General features: G+C 39.7%; 4 protein-coding genes across 6 annotated transcripts; 1 reads left to right on the top strand and 3 right to left on the bottom strand.

Annotated features, from left to right (window-relative positions):
• The first annotated feature begins 576 nt into the window (after window positions 1-576).
• On the top strand, window positions 577-11,474 carry LOC124204068 (lactosylceramide 4-alpha-galactosyltransferase-like). 2 transcript variants are annotated; one of them, XM_046601075.1, is made up of 8 exons: window positions 577-662; window positions 866-1,021; window positions 6,111-6,309; window positions 6,409-6,537; window positions 6,629-6,661; window positions 7,273-7,688; window positions 10,313-10,962; window positions 11,040-11,474. In XM_046601075.1, the coding sequence occupies exons 6-8, from the start codon at window positions 7,596-7,598 to the stop codon at window positions 11,392-11,394; spliced, it is 1,098 nt and encodes a 365-aa protein (XP_046457031.1). In that variant the 5' UTR covers window positions 577-662; window positions 866-1,021; window positions 6,111-6,309; window positions 6,409-6,537; window positions 6,629-6,661; window positions 7,273-7,595; the 3' UTR covers window positions 11,395-11,474. The 2 variants fall into 2 exon arrangements, with proteins under 2 accessions (XP_046457031.1, XP_046457030.1); XM_046601074.1 differs by lacking the exons at window positions 577-662; window positions 866-1,021; window positions 6,111-6,309; ... (1 more) ...; window positions 6,629-6,661; window positions 7,273-7,688 and adding an exon at window positions 9,926-10,249.
• Window positions 1,509-3,016, bottom strand: LOC124204069 (mast/stem cell growth factor receptor kita-like). The gene is made up of 5 exons (XM_046601076.1): window positions 2,865-3,016; window positions 2,662-2,784; window positions 2,458-2,587; window positions 1,880-2,379; window positions 1,509-1,817 (listed from the first exon to the last, which is right to left on the bottom strand). The coding sequence occupies exons 1-5, from the start codon at window positions 2,934-2,936 to the stop codon at window positions 1,806-1,808; spliced, it is 837 nt and encodes a 278-aa protein (XP_046457032.1). The 5' UTR covers window positions 2,937-3,016; the 3' UTR covers window positions 1,509-1,805.
• On the bottom strand, window positions 2,939-6,117 carry LOC124203562 (vascular endothelial growth factor receptor 2-like). The gene is made up of 13 exons (XM_046600234.1): window positions 5,727-6,117; window positions 5,481-5,646; window positions 5,264-5,415; window positions 5,036-5,204; window positions 4,794-4,961; window positions 4,543-4,728; window positions 4,347-4,468; window positions 4,013-4,267; window positions 3,799-3,940; window positions 3,513-3,740; window positions 3,292-3,445; window positions 3,101-3,227; window positions 2,939-3,019 (listed from the first exon to the last, which is right to left on the bottom strand). The coding sequence occupies exons 1-13, from the start codon at window positions 5,937-5,939 to the stop codon at window positions 2,939-2,941; spliced, it is 2,163 nt and encodes a 720-aa protein (XP_046456190.1). The 5' UTR covers window positions 5,940-6,117.
• On the bottom strand, window positions 11,405-16,397 carry LOC124204067 (vascular endothelial growth factor receptor 1-like). 2 transcript variants are annotated; one of them, XM_046601072.1, is made up of 17 exons: window positions 15,634-16,397; window positions 15,376-15,553; window positions 15,157-15,308; window positions 14,926-15,094; window positions 14,678-14,851; window positions 14,421-14,606; window positions 14,213-14,334; window positions 13,896-14,153; window positions 13,688-13,829; window positions 13,401-13,628; window positions 13,173-13,326; window positions 12,984-13,114; window positions 12,722-12,876; window positions 12,529-12,651; window positions 12,322-12,451; window positions 11,738-12,243; window positions 11,405-11,674 (listed from the first exon to the last, which is right to left on the bottom strand). In XM_046601072.1, exons 1-17 carry the CDS (start codon window positions 15,841-15,843, stop codon window positions 11,663-11,665), a joined length of 3,030 nt encoding a protein of 1,009 aa, XP_046457028.1. In that variant the 5' UTR covers window positions 15,844-16,397; the 3' UTR covers window positions 11,405-11,662. The 2 variants fall into 2 exon arrangements, with proteins under 2 accessions (XP_046457028.1, XP_046457029.1); XM_046601073.1 differs by having other exon boundaries at window positions 12,722-12,864; window positions 15,634-16,337.
• Window positions 16,398-17,991: the final 1,594 nt, after the last annotated feature.

Genomic DNA, 17,991 nt, shown 5'->3' with positions numbered 1-17,991 from the left:
GATGAGGCGAAGTTAAATTAATAAAATAATTCCGATCCCTTCAGCTCGGATGAGAAAACTGCTTTGATCGATTTTGAGCAGTTTGAATTTAGAGGGTCGATTTGTAATCATTTCTATCGATATCTTAAGTTAAGAATGAAAAGATTAGTGTCGTCTGCTTTGTCTTTGTTAACAAGTTTCGAAGAAGCATGCGAAGAAGAGACGGAGTTTAAGATTATTAAAAGAAAACGGTTTCGATCATTTTGTTTTCGATCACTCTAGGGAATCGTGCAAGAAAAATAATGCAGAAATCTAAAAATGGTGGCTGAAATTACAAAAATGTGGTCGTCGTGTGAACTCAGTCCAGTGTGTCGCAGCTCTCCCCTCCAAGCTGTTTGGCGGGTAAATAAAACTAAGTATGCAAATGGATTAATGGAATCATAATGGGAGCTAAAATAGAAGAGTTAACATGGTTCTAAATTTGTGAAATGTTGCTTCCTGCCAAGCATTGATCATGCAAGCCCCATGTCGATGCATGGAAGTTTATTTGTACTATGATGTAAAACTTAAGTAACCTTTTCCTATTTTCCTTTGTGCAGATTTGAGGCCTGATCCAGCCATCATTACAACACTATGGAGGTTTTGCTTCTGCTGGTACTGACCTAACATCGTCAACAATCTCAGTAATTTGTGTTATGATTTGTATTACTTTTAATTCAGTGACCTGCTAGATGTCTTAATGATGCATGCTAAAATGCACGTAATCCTTGATTTCTCCCATTTATTAAAAATTTGGGTTTACGGTTTACCCACTGCCTCATTTGCAACTTTTCCTTGTTTTTCCTGTCAATATTTTTTTGTAACACAACTTTAATTTTTTGTTTAGATGAACAGCATCCAGTTTGATTGGAAAAACTCACCTCGTGTATGCCCATGTGAGTGTGGGTGTATTCACGAGTGTGAGGCCCTTTTTCCTTAATTCAACTTTTCTGCAAATGGAGCACTTGTGGATGCCTGGTTGTACTTCCCAGGCTTTAAAAAAGTAGGAAACATTTAACTCTTTATTCTTCCTTTCTGACTGTGTGTTGGCGTTCGTTATAAATCGTCAAATGGTATTAATTACGATAATTCCTGAGCTAGACGGCTCACTGTTTTCTTTTGCCGTTTTGATTGACTCAGTTAGGGTTAAATTCAGGCCTGTTTTGTACCTCACAACTTTTTCTGTGGGTAATCAATCAAATTCCGAAATATCTTAACTTAAACACTTCAAGTAAAGTGCAACTAAAAACTTTTATGACCAAGGGACAGCCACACCGGCACCTTATGGGCTGTACATTGTTCTGACTTACCACTTGGATGTTTGCTAGGCAACTTTTCTAGCGACATCTTTTGATTGCTGACTTAATGGCGTTGGTCAACTCATTTTGAATTACAATGGAAGAAGGTTTTCCCCTAGCTGTAGATGCCATGACCAAATCGGAAATCTGCTTCTCTTGGTGGACGGAAAATGAAAAATCAATTTGAACAAATAATGGGACACACCTACAATGTTATTTATTCAAGTTTGTTTCACCTGTTACATTAAATCAATAAGTGTTAGAATTATCATCAACAGGTAAAAATCGACATTAGAGTTAATCATTTCGTTTGAGAGTAGAACATCAAACAGGATGGGATTATTGGAATATGCCATATGCGTCACGAGAAAATTTAATTTTTATTGTGTCAAGTGTCGTCCAACACGCAACGTTACAGATTAAAAAAACCAAAGCGATTCGCCATCAAATTTCTTCCTTCCTTGGATGCGGAGGGAAGGTGGTGGTCGACTAAACAAAACTCTGAAAGAAACCTAACCATCAAGAGAATAGTAGAGAAACAAACTTGGTTGACTTTAAGTCACCTCGGCAAAGTCTTGATGAAAACTAAATCCTCGGCGTTTTATTTGACTGATGAGACTTTTCGTATTACTGTTGACGTTGCATGGCAAATTTTTCGATTCTTTATTTGATTCCACTTGTCCGGAACTATTTCTTGAGCTGAGTTTCTTGGGATCAACTTTCGTTTGGGTGATTATGCGTGAAAATATCGAATGCCTTTTCCCGACTTTCTCCTTTGAATCCAGCACTTTGGCAAGTCCCAAAGGTTCGGTGGAAGAAGCGTTGACTTTTAATTCGTTTAGCTTTTCGTACGAACTATTTAAATTTAAATAGTGGTCGCTGACTGTCGACTCCATTTCGCTGCTGATCATTTCCTCCATTTCGCTAAAGGATGGCCTCTCTTTCGGATCCGCTTTCCAGCAGCTGGACATAATTTCGCCAATGTAATTGGGTGCATAAGCGGGTTTCTCCATCCGATATCCTTTTTCCAGTTGGCGGACGAGTTGATGATTACCTTCCAATCCTTCCAATCCAAAAGATATGAAAAGAGCGAGCAATGAGAATTATAGTTAAATGGGTTTTGCTAGTGTTTAAGACTCACCTGGATAGGGGACTTTTCCCAGGGTAAAGATTTCCCAGAGGAGAACACCGTACGACCAAACATCAGACTGGGTGGAAAAGATTCGATCTGTCAAGGATTCAATTGCCATCCATTTGATCGGCATCAATTTCTGTTTTAAAATAAAATAAGCCATATCGTTAAGCAAGATACTGCAGACAAGTAATTCAGTTCTATCAGATTTACCTGTCCCGACTGTTTATAATTTCCTTCGTAATACATTTTACGAGACATACCAAAATCGGCAACTTTTGCCACCCCGTCATCAGCCAGGAGAACATTACGAGCCGCTAAATCCCCATGTAGAACCTTTGTAATACGAGTAAACATGAAACATGTAAATTATTTTCAGCTAGTTAAGAACAGGATCTACAGTAATATGAATTCACCTTTTTACTGGCCAAGTAATCCATTCCCCTGGCAATTTGGAATGACCAAGAGATTAAATCCGCTGTGGACATGATCAGTCCATGTAATTTGGTATTGGGGTCTTCCAGGGGGTCTTCCTGGCAAACCCCGAAAGACACAGGCTGCTCACATTCATCTGTCAAAATAAATGCGAATAAGAATTGAGCTTAAATTTAGCTCTTATTCGGTAAAATGTTTAGAATTTGGACTTACCTGCCAGGTTAACATCGTCGACTGTTGGGTTGGAATTATCCGGTTGCGATCTGGTTCTTTGTTTTACGTATCTGTCTGTTTCCGGTTTTTCTTTAACTTTTACCTTGTCACCATCGATTGGACACTCTTTTCTAATAGTAAAAGGAAGTTGCAAAATTATTAATACGGAAAGTAAAAATACGGGAATAACAGAACCTTTTTATGCTTGCACTGTTCATTTCCTGTATTTCCGCATCAGACAAGAGATTGCCAAGTTCGTCGACTTGGTTGACAAAATTATTTCGGTGGTTGATCAAGTACGTTTGCAAATTGCCAAATCGGCAGTACTCGACTATCACAAATAGTTCTCCTGCAACAACGAATTATCCACTTATTCATATTCTTTTTGAACCAATATCGTAAAAAAAAAGACGTACTTCTTACGAGGGTTTTGGTGCAGGCCCCCAGTAAATTGACTATATTCAAATGCCCTCCCAAGTAAATCATAATTTTTAATTCACTGACCAAAGCCTCGAGAGCAGCGACGTTGGTTTGCGACTTGATCATTTTAACGGCTACCGTTTGAACATTTTCCTCCGAGTCTTTGACTCCGACAGCCTCGGCTTTGACGACTCGACCGAAACATCCAGCTCCCAGTTGTACACCTGCATTTTTAAGTGATAGATGTTAGACAATCGGCGAGATATTTTAGTAGTAACTTACCGAGTTTCAACCGGTTCCTTGGGAATTCCCATCGTCTATCGTACGGCAATATTTCAATTTGGTCATCCAAACTCAAATCGTCGTTCATTTCGTTTGGCTTTCCTTTAAGTAGAGCTTCCGCCCCGGGAAACAAGTTCAGTTTCTGTTAAAATGGACGTAACCAATTGAATTTTAAAAATGAAACTGTAACGAAGATGTTGATTTCAGTAAAAACCTTGTCACGATACAATTTGATGCTGAGGCTAATGGCAGCGATGAGAACAACTGCCGAAATTATGACAATGATGATAATAACGGTCGACAGCTGAGACTCTTCAGCAAATTTGACTGTGAAAAATTTGAATGTTTCATGTCGACTGTTGTGCAATCGGCAGGCGTAAGTTCCGTTTTCGCCGGGAATTCCGTGCAGTTTCAACACGGAGGAATTGCCACTTGATAAAATGTCATCCCCAGTTTTGACGACTCCATCCTGTCAAATATTTTGATTGAATAGATGATATCGGATGACAACCTAGCTAATTTCAGATTTTTCAAAATTAAATTTTGACCTTGATCCATTGAAATGTGGGCTGGGGTTTTCCGTATCCGTCGCACCTCAAACTCGACTGCTGGTCCTTGACCAGAAAAATTGTTGAATTGTTTGGGTCGACAATAAATGGCGTCTGAGGCACTACGGTAGAAATTAACAATTAATATAGTGATGCCCTTCACAACCCTCAAGTTAAACCAATTAGGTGGAAATACCTGAAACATTGAAGGACAATATCGGTGCCCTTCCAACCGATGTCCGAGTAGCGTTCATGTTTCCATCCATGCACTGAAATGTTGTTGGGGAATTCTTGTTCACATTCCTCAATTTCAAATAGCTCTTGTACATTTTTTGAAATTCTCCTTTCAGAGTGGAATTTTCCGTCATTATTGTCATACCGTCTGTCAATAGAATATCGAGAAGAGTGAATTTTACGGAATTCGGTTTGTTCTGTCCTCTTACTTACCGAGCTGGGGGTTAGTTTTATCGATGTAGATTGGGTGGGTATCGTTATTCGTTTTATAAAACGCCCATTTGGGTGGTAAAGAAAACAAGTAAGCCCGGCAGATTAACGTGATGTTATTTCCTTCCAGCACTGGACCATCATCCCCGTCCCTTGTCAATTCAATTCCGTCTATTCAAATTAAACCAAATGAAATTAAGTTAAAGACAAATGTAGGTCAGTGAAAAGATATAAGTTATAATAACCTGTAACAACGACAGTGAATGATATTTTCGAGGTGGTTTTTCCCAGTGTCCCATGGCAATCGTACCTCCCGTAGTCGCTTAACTTGGCCTTATTCAGCGTTAATCCCGTATGCTTATCAAATTCCCATTTGGTATTTGGAACAGTTAATAAATCCTTTTGTACTTCTTCCTACAGGGAATATCGAAATGCATTTATTCGATGAGGTCTATTTTTTGGTTAGAACTCACCTTGGATAAAATTTCGACGGCAAGCAGGTTGTTGCGTTTCAGTGTGACACGGACATCCGGATGGGTTGGTTTGCAGGGAATTTCAGCCCTTCGTCCATGCTTCACAGTAAATTTGTCACCACCATCGCTGTTGAACACAAGATTCTTTCTGTCTGTATCATCCAATAACAACAGCAACAAATCAATAAAACTCTTTTTCTTTTGAATTTAGACTTACCGTAAACGTAGACGTGCTGCTGTACGTTAACTTCAGGAAACGGTTTGAGGCAACACTTGTACAGCCCCGTGTCTGTAACCCTGGCATTTGTTATCGTCAGCGTAGAGGCGATGTGAGTTGCGTTCGAAAAGTGAGTGAAAGTTGTACGGTTGTTTCGTATTTGGAGCTAGAAATTATATTCAAAGATGAGAAATAACTGTTAGAAAAAGGGTTTCCCAATCTTTTTCAAATTGTTTTCTTCCCTACCGCCACATCTGAAGGGAGTTTGGGTAATGTCCAGTGAATTTCGGTATTGTGGATAAACACGCAAGTGATTGTGATGTTGGTGGTAGCGTTGACGATTTGTTCCGGTTGATCGGGAAACATAGTTCCTTTATTTTTTTTCAATTCAAATGCATGGCCTTGTCTGCCAACAGCCAACAACACGATGGTTGTTAACACTTTGAAAAGCGGACCCATTGTTCCCGGTTGAAGGACAACACTGGCACTACGTGAGGAGTTGCCTATTGCCGATCTAAATTTTGCCCAGATTTCCGGAAGTTTTTATTGTGGGGGTTTCCCGAAATTTCCTCTTCAAAATATTCCGGATCTTTCCTAATTTGTCTTATTTTTGTTTGTTTGTTTTCCCAGGTCTTTTTCCGGTCAAGTGAATCGCCAGAGTCAGCAACCCCTTGGGCACCGTTTAGGAATTCCCCGCAAACCGAAGAGGCTGTGGAAAGGCAACTAGAAGAAATTTATTTCATTTGGCATGTTGCCTCTTTTATAGGTTGAGGATGCGAGCGTGAGGGATGGGCGAGAGTCGAAGCGAGTGAGGGGAAAAACCGATTGGGTAACTGTTTTCTGTTGAATCTTACTAGTTTTATGAGCTTTTCTTAATTATTATTTTCTCACAAATTTGAAACTAATGGTTATTGCGCAAATAATACAGAATCACTATTGGAAAACCCAACACCAATGCGAGTCAACGAGAGTCGGCAGCCCAAAAGGCACCGAGGCCACGACCGACTTGAACTGTACGTGAAAGGGGAATAACTTCAACAAAGGAAAAGTCTAGAAGGTTCTGTTTTCTTATTTTTGAATAAAAGTCTAGATTTATTAGCCATATTGTTTTACTTATCCAGTTTTGTGGTTCTTACCATTTCCTATAGGAGACGGGTTATTGCTCCTTTCGTTACGACAAGGTAATTATAGCAAAGATCGGGATATTGAAATTTGCCGTAATTCATTTCGCGCATTCAGTAACACATTTTAATTTAATTCAAATTTGTTATTGTTATGTAAAATGTCAGTTTAGAGATGAATCACGGCGTTTGAGGTGAATGTACTGAAGAGATGTAACTAGGACATTTGATAACAGTGGTGACGAGTGCGGTTAGTTGAGATAAAGCTAAAACCTGGTGTAAAGGACCTGAAGGGCTGCAGTGCTAGCGATACACATTCCCTTTTGACTTCCTCCCTTGGATTAATATTCGAAATTAAAATTAAACCACAAACCGACGCAATAAATATTTAATGAGGGAGAAATCAAGCTGATATGTTCCTGGTTTTATTTTTGGATTGAAGAAGACAGCCACATCTTTGCTTCATCCGTTTGTGATTCTTTCTTCCATATGTTGCTGAAACCCATTTCATCCTGAAATACAAAAAGGTTGAATTTCCTCCGGTAGAGGGCAACATTTCGCGCCGAAATGGCGGCCATTTTTCTTTTTTGTAAGCCTATCCTCCTTTTTTTTAACCGCGATCTTTTGTTCTTCAAGGACATTATTGTCACTAACCCTATCATTCTTATCAGTTTCCTAGAGGCGTGCAGATTGGAATGTTTGCTGGTGGAATTGAGCTGAAACCGGCCAACTTTGGAATCGCGAAATGAATTTTTCGCGATGGATGATCATAACGTGGCGTGATCAAGTGAACTGATCCTTATCGTGTTAAAACTGACAATTTGTCGAACATTGAAATCTCCATTGTGATGTTGGACTTGGGACAGGGATCGGTGAACATCGTGACGGTGAAGTCGGCCATCGAAAAATCTGCCTGGCGGGAAGCTTCGTGGCCATTTCGTCACCTGTGATATCGTCCATCACCTACAAGATCAAGGGCCTTCCCCAATCCAGAATGGACGCAGCTGGAACTAGGACTGCGAGTTGGATCTGGGCCCAATCCAACGTCCGGCTGTCTCGACGACGACCGCTGATTTCAAATTTCAAGGTAGGAAATATTTTAATTCATTTGCCATTTGAGATTGCGGATTGCATAGCTCAGTTTTTTTTTATTGATTAGCGATGGATAATGATCGAATCGATCGATGGCTGAAGCTCAGCTGATTTCGCACCTTTTTTCCTTTTTGTCTTTTCCACGTGGTCGTGTGAGTTGTGAGAGTTTCTGATTGGCCGTCGTATTTTATTTCAGGCTTGTTGACTTTGAATAATTTGCCTCTGAGTGTTAGACCACTGTTTTTGCTATACTGTCGAATTCCTGTTTTTACGGTTTAGTCAGGGTTTTGTTTTTAAATTTGAATCATCCTTTTAGAGGCATTGTCGAAAAACTAAAGCTTTGCCCATGATTATTGCACAGCTCAGTTTTAGATTTGTTATCGATGGACAAATAAGTTTAAATCGATCGATCAGCTTTTGGCGCCTTTTCTTTTTGGGACTTAAGTCTTGCGATTGTCTTTTTATTTTATTTTGATCCGTCCACATTTGAATTACGCTGGTGTTGTTGTGACACTGCCGCATAACTGTTTCTCTTGTTTAGCCATGATTTTGTCAATTTGAATCGTTTTTTTGCGACACTGTCTTAACATTTGAATATTATCGTCGTTCCATCCAGCTCATTTTTCATAAGATGAAAGAATTGTTCATTCAGAGATGCTTAGTTTTCAATTTGTTGTCGATGGATAAAGGTAGAATTGGTCGTTTATTGAAGCCCAGGCCCAAGCCCCTCCTTTTCTCTTTTTAGCCTTTCCCTTGTTGATTTTTTTGTTGATCATCGTGTTTATTATTTCAAGCTTACTGCCTGAGTCAAACCCTGTTGTTGCGTTGTTCGAATTCGAATCGATGATTAAAGTCCGTCTGATGTAACGGTTTTTGTCTCCCAACCGGTTACCTTAATTGCCCTGTCACAACCACCCCATTAAAATTGGACGTTAGGGTAAAATCATTTTTGATGGGCTTGACAACTTTTACCTCTTCTGTACTAAAATGATTTCCCAAATATTCTAATTTGTTAAGCGAGACTTGAAAAACAAAATGAATAAATTTTCACTTTTGATTCATTGGCAACGAAAGATGGCAGATGGCAATAGATATACAACCAAATAAGGGATCTTTTTACGACTTTCTCCACTGCCTTCTTTGGGATGAGCTCCAAATATGATCGTCTTTAAAGAAAAAGAAATGCCATAACAGTGCAGACGGCCAAATTAGTCAACTGGTCTTCAACGGGGGACTGACAGAGGGGCAATGAACCTGATGAGGAATCAAGTTTACTATAAACAGGATTTGAAGGGGAACAAGGGTCATCCAATCAATAGTAGTTGTCTCATTTCTATTCTACGGTTTGATTTTAAAACAAACTTGGTGAGAGTGAAGGGTCTACCACGACCTATACCATAGATTTTTGTATACACCTTTCCATTCAACAACGAACAAGACGTTGCTCTGGGTAATACTTTTAGAACATCAAATCATTTCATTCATATCAAGAATAAGCATCTGATGAACAAGACCCTTTTGAAATTGTCTCTTGTCGTTTTGTACGAAAAGATCGGCGATAAGTTCGCTATTGTGACGTGAAGGTTGCCTAACTATACTTTTGTCGCGCGGCTATATTTTGACACCTTTTTTCAGTGGACGCACTATTTGCCAATCGGTAAAAGTAAATTTTTGTGTTTTTGTTTGCTGTTGAAACGTTTGAATTGTCATTGATTGGCAGCTTTGTCAATCGTTTCAAGCACACTAGACGCTTGTTAAATTCAGCTCTGAATTGATTTGTCAATCCTGCGTTTGATATTGCTCATGGGCGTATGGGGACACAATATACCTGCTTCGATTTTCCGTTTTTTAAAATAAAGTGGTGCAATCGTCAAGTCGTTGACTCTGCAATAGCCACCGGGGATTTGACATGCTACCGTGAAAATCATTCTTTCCTTTTCATTGCACCGACTTTATGAATTGATATAATTTTGTTGTTAACAGTTTTTATCGTATGAATAAGGAATTTGGCAATTAGGTTCCGTTTGATTTATTCGTTTTAGGAAAAAGCAATCGCAAACGGCGACATGAAATATAGCCGATGGCTGAAGACCAATGCTTATCAATTTGACAAACAAATAAAATAGCAATTAACAAAGCCTCAGGTGGGATAGCTGATAGATTAGATTTTTTACATTAAAACCTTTTTCTTTCATTTGAATGTCTCGGGAGGGTTCACGGGTTCGTGTTACTTAATGCAGATTGGTGTCGCGTCCTCCAAGGAAAGAAAAAGTCAATATTTCTTAGCTGTTACAAAAGGGTCTTATTTCAACTACACGGCTTTCAAATCAAAGCTGGACATTGCGTAGAAAGGTTAGTTGAAACATGGTGGCTTCCAGTAGCAAAACAGACGGTTCTCCGGGAGAAGTCATTTGCCACTGGAATATCAATCGCTTGACCAGGTGCTCCAGCCGTCAACTTATTCTCGTGTGGCCCGTTATAAAGTTCTTGATTTTGTCTAGCTGCGCTATCTATTTCATCATTTTTATTCAGTGGCACAACAATTACTACAGACAAGTAGCTCAAACTATCGCAATGGGTTAGAATTCAATTTTCTGATTTTTAATTTTTCACATTCAGACAGATTTGCATGGCTCTCTGACGATGACAGTTGATCGAGCAACTTGTTGTCTGTCAGCAAATCAGCAAGAAGACATTTGCGGTCGCAAAAATTGCACTTTTACTTGTACGGAACCGGAGCCTTCGATTCCTGAACTTGAAAGCGATCCAGCGAATTTCAATCGTGACAGGGCCTTTTTTATTGAAACCTCTGGCAGCGGTGGCTTGAGCGTTCGACAGGCTTGCGCGGTCGAGTCACTTGCCTTGCACAACCCAAACCTGACGGTCTACGTCCTTTTCGTCAACGTCAAAATCAACACCAGTCTAGACACTGTGCAGGAACTCGAGAAAAAGTACAACAACGTCCACCTAATCAGCATCAATTTGGATGATTACATGGCCGGAACAGCGCTAGAGCATTGGTATCACTGTTCCGATTGGAGAAATGGATTTTACGTCAACAATTTGAGTAATGGACTTCGTTTGCTGACTCTGTCCAAATACGGCGGATATTATTTCGATCTCGACATCATTTCCGTGCGACCCGTTACGTACTATCGCAATTTTGTTGCCGCTCAGGATGGAAACGATATCAATAACGATGTGATCCATGCGGATTTAAATAACCCTGTAATTCAACTGGCCATCAAAGACTTTATCATCAACTTTAAGTAAGTTGCTTTTTTAGTAATGTTTGGCTTTATCAGGAGCTGTTCAAAAATCTTAAAGCGATTTTATTTTTGAACAGACCAGATGTTTGGGGACACAACGGTCCTTCTATGATTTTACGCGTCTTGCAAAATTGGTGCAACGTTGGCAATCTAACGTCGATGGATTACGTCACATGTCGGGGATTTAATGTTCTGCCGACATCGTCATTCCATCCAGTTCATTATTCCAAGATGAATGAATTGTTCATCCGGCGAATGGCCAACGAAACGGATACGCTATCCGATTGGTTGACTGAGAAAGTGATCGGAGTTCACATTTGGAACAAGTTGAGCAAAGACCAGCCGATTTACAAGAATTCGACGCAGGACTACAATCGACTGGCTCGAGATCATTGTCCTGCCAATTTTGCCATTGCCCCGGAAACTTTTTAACGTCTACATATTTTAAAAAGCGAAATTAGTTTTTATTATGTAAAATGTCGCTCTGGGATATACACACGTTAAGTTTGAAAGCACATGTAAGATAGCGATAAAATCAGAGCGATTTGGCAACAAATGGGCTTTTACTTGGACCGAAACAACTTTTGGTAATGTCCAGATAAAACCTGAGGGTCTAATACAGTACAGGTCTGAAGGGTCCTAGCGATTCGCTATTCCATTTCATTTGTTTCCTGGGATGCGATGGGACGGTCAAAGTAAACTAAACAAATATCTGAAAGAAGAAATCAAATTTAAAAAATTGAATGAGAAAACAATTCAGTAATTTTTAAGTCACCTCAGCAAAGTCTTGATGAAAACGAAATCCTCTGCGTGTTATGCGATTGATAAAACTCTCAGTTCGGTTGACGTTACCATGCCCATTTTTCGATTCTTGATTAGATTCCGCTTGTCCACTGCTATTTGGTAGGCTAAACCTCTTTGAATCAGTTTTTGTTTGGGTGTTTTTCCGTGACAGTATCGAGTTTAACGAGTTCCTTTTTCCAACTTTCTCTTTGGTGTCCAGCGCTTTGGCAAGTCCCAAAGGTTCGGTAGGAGAGGCGTTGACTTTCAATTGATTGAGCTTTTCGTACGAACTATTTAAATTTAAATAGTGGTCGCTGACTGTCGACTCCATTTGGCTGCTGATTATTTGCTCCATTTCGCTGAAGGATGGCCTCTCTTTCGGATCCGCTTTCCAGCAGCTGGCCATAATTTCGCCCATGTAATTGGGTGCGAAATCAGGTTTCTCCATCCGGTATCCTTTTTCCAGCTGGCGGACGAGTTGATGGTTACCTTCCAATCCTTGTAAAAAAAAGATTTGAAAATAGCAATCAATGAAAATCACAGTTAAATGGAATTTTGCTAGTGTTTAAGACTCACCTGGGTAGGGGACTTTTCCCAGGGTAAATATTTCCCAGAGGAGGACACCGTACGACCAAACATCAGACTGGGTGGAAAAGATTCGATCCGTCAAGGATTCAATGGCCATCCATTTGATTGGCATCAATTTCTGTGTTAAAATCATTTGAGCCATATCGTTAAACAAGATACTGCATGCAAGTTACCCATTAATTCTTAATGATTTACCTGCCCTGTTTGTTGGTAGTTGCCTTCGTAATACATTTTACGGGCCATACCGAAATCGGCAACTTTTGCCACTCCATCGTCGGCCAGGAGAACATTACGAGCCGCTAAATCCCCATGTAGAACCTTTAATACGAGTAACATTTAACATGCAAAATTATGTTCAACTCGTTAAGCTACAGTGATATAAACTCACTTTTTTGCTGGTCAAATAATCCATTCCCCGGGCAATTTGGAATGACCAAGAAATTAAATCTGCTGTGGACATGGTCAGTCCATGGAATTTGGTATCGGGGTCTTCTTGGCAAACTCCGAACGACACAGGCTGCTCACATTCATCTGTCATCGAGTCTATAATTTCCATTAAGAATTGAGCATCAATTAAATTTATCTATTGGAATTATTCAAAGAGAATAACCAGCCCTTGTAAAATGTTTCGAATTGAGACAACAACTCACCTGTCAAGTTTACGTCATCGACTGTTGGGTTGGAATTAACCGATTGCGATCTGGTTCGTTGTATGACGTATCTCACTGATTCCGGTTTCTCTTGATCTTTAAACTTGTCTCCATCGATTGCACATTCTTTTCTAAATGTAAAATTAAAGTTATAAAAATATTTACGTAAAGTAACGGGGAAAACAGAACCTTTTAATGCTTGCACTGTTCTTTTCCTGCATTTCCGCATCCGACAAGACATTGCCAAGTTCGTCGACTTGGTTGACAAAATTATTTCGGTGATTGATCAAGTACGTTTGCAAATTGCCAAATCGGCAGTACTCGACTATAACAAATAGTTCTCCTATAGCAGCGAAATATAATCTTATTCGTATTTATTTTTTTTAACCAAAATTGTATTAAGAAGTAGTATTGTACCTCTTATTAGGGTTTTGGTGCAGGCCCCCAGTAAATTGACTACGTTCAAATGCGCTCCCAAGTAAATCATAATTTTCAATTCACTGACCAAAGCCTCGAGAGCAGCGGCGTTGGTTTGGGAGCGAACCATTTTGACGGCCACCGTTTTGACGTTTTCCTCCGAGTCTTTGACTCCGACGGCCTCTGCTTTGACGACTCGGCCGAAACATCCAGCTCCCAGCTGTACACCTGCATTTATTAGTGACAGATGTTAGACAATCGGCGAGATATTTTAGCATTTAACATACCGAGTTTCAGTCGATTTCTTGGGAATTCCCATCGTCTATCGTACGGCAATATTTCAATTTGGTCATCCAAACTCAAATCGTCATTCATTTCGTTGGGGTTTCCTCTGAGCAGAGCTTGCGCCCCTGGAAACAAGTTCATTTTCTGTTGAAACAAATGAATTAGATTTCATAAATGAAATTATAATGAAACTTTTAGTAGAGTAAAAACCTTGTCGCGATACAATTTGATGCTGAGGCCAATGGCAGCGATAAGAACAACTGCCAAAACGATGACCACGCTGATAATAATGGCCGACAGCTGAGACTCTTCAGCGAATTTGACGGTGAAATATTTGAAAGTTTCGTGTTGACTGTTGTTTAATCGACAGGCGTAAGTTCCGTTTTCGCCGGGAATTCCATGCAGTGTTAAAAAAGACAAATTGCTCGTCGTTGAAGTGATGTCATTTCCGCTTACAATGATGCCATCCTGTCAAGCAACTGTGTAGATGATAATTTAATTTCACTTTTTTTAAATGAAACATTTACCTTGATCCATTGAAATGTGGGCTGGGGTAGTCCGTATCCTTCACACTTCAAAATCAATTGCTGGTCCTTGACCAGAAAAATTGTTGAATTGTTTGGGTCGACAATAAATGGCGTCTGAGGTACTGCGGATGAAATTTGAAATTGTTAGAACTTTCTTCTGCTATTCTCAGCCGCCAAACTAAATATATTGTTGTGTCTTAATTAATACCTAAAACGTTGAAAGAAAATATCGGCGCCTCTTTAACTGATGTCCGAGTAGCATTGATGTTTCCATCCATGCACTGAAATGTTGTTGGGGAATTCCTGCTCACGTTTCTCAATTCCAAAAAGCTCTTGTAATTTTGTTGAATTTCTCCTCTAATAGTAGAATTTTCCGTCACTATTGTCATACCATCTGTCAATAGAATATCAAGAAAAATAAGTGTTACGGAATTCGCTTTGTTCTTCATTTATCTTTTTACTTACCGAGCTCGGGTGGTGGGTTAGTTTCATCGATGTAGATTGGGTGGGTATCGTTATTCGTTCTATAATACGCCCATTTGGGTGGAAAAGAAAACAAGTATGCCCGGCAGATTAACGTGATGTTATTTCCTTCCAGCACTAGACCATCATCCCCGTCCCTTGTCAATTCAATTCCGTCTGCTCAAATGAAACAAAATGAAATTAAGTTAAAGGCACATGTAGGTCAGTGAAAAGATATAAGTTATAATCACCTTTAACAACGATGTTGAATAACATTTTCGAAGTGGCTTTTCCTAGTGTCCCTTGGCATTCGTAACTGCCGTAGTCGCTTAATTTGGCCTTATTCAGCGTCAGTCCCGTTTGCTTATCAAATTCCCATTTGGTATTTGGAACAGTTAATAAATCCTGTTGTAGTTCCTCCTGTACAAATAATCGGGATGTGTTAGCAGTGGGCCACGATTCTATTATTTGTTTCAACGCACCTTGGATAAAGGTTCGACGGTAATCAGGTTGCTGCGTTTCAGTGTAACACGAACATCCGGATGGGTCACTTTGCAGGGAATTTCAGCCCTTTGGCCGTGCTTTACAATATTTTTTTCCACCCCTGCGCCGTCAAACACAAGTTTCCTTTTGTCTGTGTCAACCAGTAGCGAAATATCATCAGTGTAACTTGTCAAAAACATTTTAAATTCTGAACTCACCGTAAACGTAGATGTATTGCACAACTTGAAGGTCAGGGAATGGTTTCAGGTGACACTTGTACGATCCAGTGTCTTCAATTTTAGCCTTGGCCAGCGTCATCGTAGAGTAGGTGTACGTCTGTCCTTCCGTCTCGTTGGTAAAAGTCGTGTAAGTGGTCCGGTTGTTTCGTCTTTCAATCTAGAAATATTCCAATATCGGAAACTATTAATAATTAAGGGTATCCATGTCTTTGCGTCGTAATTGTTTCATTTTCATACCGCCGACTCTGTCGAGAGTTTAGGTAATGTCCAAAGAATTTCGGCCGTGTGGATAAACACGCAAGTGATTGTGATGTTGGTGGTAACGTTGACGATTTGTTCCGGTTGATTGGGAAACATAATTCCATTATTTTTGTTCAATTCAATAGCATGGCCCTGCCTGCCAAAAGCCAATATCACGATGGTTAACACTTTGAGCACCGGACACATTGTTCTCAGTTGAAGGCACTACGCGAATTAAGAAATTTCCCCTCTAACTAAAGAGGATGAAAAAGTAACAAGGAAACAAATTTCACTTATTTTGCATGTTGGCCTTTTTGTAGGTCGACGATATCCGTGAGGGATTGGCGAGAGTCAAAGCGAGTCAGGGGAAAAACCGATTGAGTAACTCTTTGTAGTAAGTGACTGAAGAATTTTACTGTTTGGTTTTACCAGCTTTTCTTAATGATTGTTTTCCCACAAGTTCACACAAATTTTGGCACTTTGTAACTAATGAGCATTGCGTAATGCAGAATCACTTTTGAAAAACGAGACCCAGCCAGCGTGAGTCGACAGCCAACGAGTGACTGAGATGACGGCCGACTCGAACTGTACGTCGGACTGCACTGACTTGAACAATGCAAAATCCTGGTTGTGATTTTATTTTTGGAGTGAAGAAATCAGGGAGGCGTGTCTTTCGTCTTTTGTTTTTCTGTTTTGTGGTTTTGACGCTTTCCTTTCCTAGGAGAAGAGAGTGTTGCTGGAACCGGTTTTCCTACTGAACTAAAGTTTGCAAAAGCAAAGGAGCCATACATGTACATGCGTCTGCTGCCTACAGGGCATGGTGGCAGCCACCTTCATTCCAAACGGAAGATTCACCTTCCCCGAGGATGAATTTGATGATGTGCTTTCCCTTTTACAAAAAAAAAAACCCACAGCTTTGGGCGATCAAATAAGGAAGAGCATTATGCGTATCGTTCCATCCTTCTAGGAAATTGCATACATTATGGCCAAGGAGGAAATGTTTAGGTTCAAAAACCACATAGAAATGACAATAATTTACCTCAGACACCCCGACACCAAGGTTATACGAACGAGGGGATAGCAACTGGAATTATTAGTAAAAGTTTCTTGGTGATAAAAAATAATCCAAAGAAGTTTCAAGGTTTTTGAGGCGAGCAAAGAGGAAAATTTTATGTTTAAATAACAAAAAATGGCTATTGCTACGAGGGAAAAAGTAATTTGTTCAAATCGCCAAAATAAACCTGCAGGTGATAAAAGTAAAGTTTGATGAAGGCTATCAAATGATTTTTATTGGGCGCTGGCTTAACATTTTACTTGGAAAAACTCAATGACGACATAGCTTTGCATCGTCATTTGGACTAAATTGCCATTAAGGGGATTGACTTTCCATCTCTATACGATTTTTCTTACTGATTTACTGCTGAAATTCCTGTTCCCAATTCAACCCCTCCAAAAAGTCGTCAGCCAAAGTCAAAATCTAAAAAAGAAATTTTGCTATTCTCGATTGCGCAATTAAATTTAACTAGACAAATTATTGTCAGTTTAGCGGCTGGACTAATTATCGATTGACAGTGGTGCAGTAATACTGGTACAGGAAAACACTCAAATGTATGTGAATGATGCATAATATAGTTAATTTATTTTCGAAAAAGAAATCAGCAGCATAGAGAAAATGGTTGAAACACCAACTCCCAAGTTGCTTTTTTCTTAAAGAACTGAACAAGTGGTTGATTTGCGTCAATCGATTCGCGCTAACCCCAATTTGAGATTAAACTTGGGCTCCAAATAAGACAACGTTGACGTAGTCGGGGGGAAAATGGGATTCCCGATTTTGCAGACGGATAGAAAGGTTTCTTTTAATACCAGTGGATCGAGGGATCTAATTTACGCCCAATAATAACAGAATCCGTTGGAAATGCGGTCAGTTCGATAGAAATAGCTATCTAGTTGTGTTGAGAAAGCGCACAAATTGCTTAGTAATTGACTAACCGGTTTCATGCAAGACCCTATACATTATGCAAAGTATTTTAGTTCATTTCATTCAATATAACGTTCATTTCATTCAATAATTTTCTCTTTCGCTGGTCTAATTTTCATCAGGATGTTGGAGACTTGCAAGTCGTCAGACCAAGATTTCATACAAAGACCGGTTACCTCTCTCCCGGCATTCATCAATTGGAAGGGTTGGATGACGTCAGCAATCTAGGTAACGGACTTAATTAGTCGGCTGAGTCGATGCTGCTAGTAATTATTTCTCGATTCCATTTATGTGCGTCCCGTTACGTACTACCGCAGGTTTATTTGCCGTTCGGGATTACAATCAACGTTGCTGTGCAGATTAAAATATCACCGAGA

This window comes from Daphnia pulex, chromosome 10 (assembly GCF_021134715.1).
Source record: "Daphnia pulex isolate KAP4 chromosome 10, ASM2113471v1".
Taxonomy (NCBI): domain Eukaryota; kingdom Metazoa; phylum Arthropoda; class Branchiopoda; order Diplostraca; family Daphniidae; genus Daphnia; species Daphnia pulex.
The sequence above is the reverse complement of the archived record's forward strand: the minus strand, read 5'-3'. Positions and strand labels throughout refer to the sequence as shown.

Bases quoted from the DNA above. Each gene is read 5' to 3' on its own strand.
- LOC124204069 (XM_046601076.1), bottom strand. From the start codon at position 2,936: ATGTCCACAGCGGATTTAATCTCTTGGTCATTCCAAATTGCCAGGGGA. The intron at 2,785-2,864 runs GTGAATTCATAT...CGTATTACAAAG, and splicing joins ATTACTTGGCCAGTAAAAAG to GTTCTACATGGGGATTTAGC. The intron at 2,380-2,457 runs GTGAGTCTTAAA...TTGGATTGGAAG, and splicing joins GGGAAAAGTCCCCTATCCAG to GATTGGAAGGTAATCATCAA.
- LOC124203562 (XM_046600234.1), bottom strand. From the start codon at position 5,939: ATGGGTCCGCTTTTCAAAGTGTTAACAACCATCGTGTTGTTGGCTGTT. The intron at 3,941-4,012 runs GTTTTTACTGAA...CCATTTTAACAG, and splicing joins TCAAATTGTATCGTGACAAG to AAACTGAACTTGTTTCCCGG. The intron at 3,446-3,512 runs GTACGTCTTTTT...TCGTTGTTGCAG, and splicing joins CACCAAAACCCTCGTAAGAA to GAGAACTATTTGTGATAGTC.
- LOC124204068 (XM_046601074.1), top strand. From the start codon at position 10,058: ATGGTGGCTTCCAGTAGCAAAACAGACGGTTCTCCGGGAGAAGTCATT. The intron at 10,250-10,312 runs GTAGCTCAAACT...TTTCACATTCAG, and splicing joins ACAACAATTACTACAGACAA to ACAGATTTGCATGGCTCTCT. The intron at 10,963-11,039 runs GTAAGTTGCTTT...ATTTTTGAACAG, and splicing joins GACTTTATCATCAACTTTAA to ACCAGATGTTTGGGGACACA.
- LOC124204067 (XM_046601072.1), bottom strand. From the start codon at position 15,843: ATGTGTCCGGTGCTCAAAGTGTTAACCATCGTGATATTGGCTTTTGGC. The intron at 14,852-14,925 runs GTGATTATAACT...TCATTTGAGCAG, and splicing joins ATTCAACATCGTTGTTAAAG to ACGGAATTGAATTGACAAGG. The intron at 14,154-14,212 runs GTAAATGTTTCA...GTTGCTTGACAG, and splicing joins CCACATTTCAATGGATCAAG to GATGGCATCATTGTAAGCGG.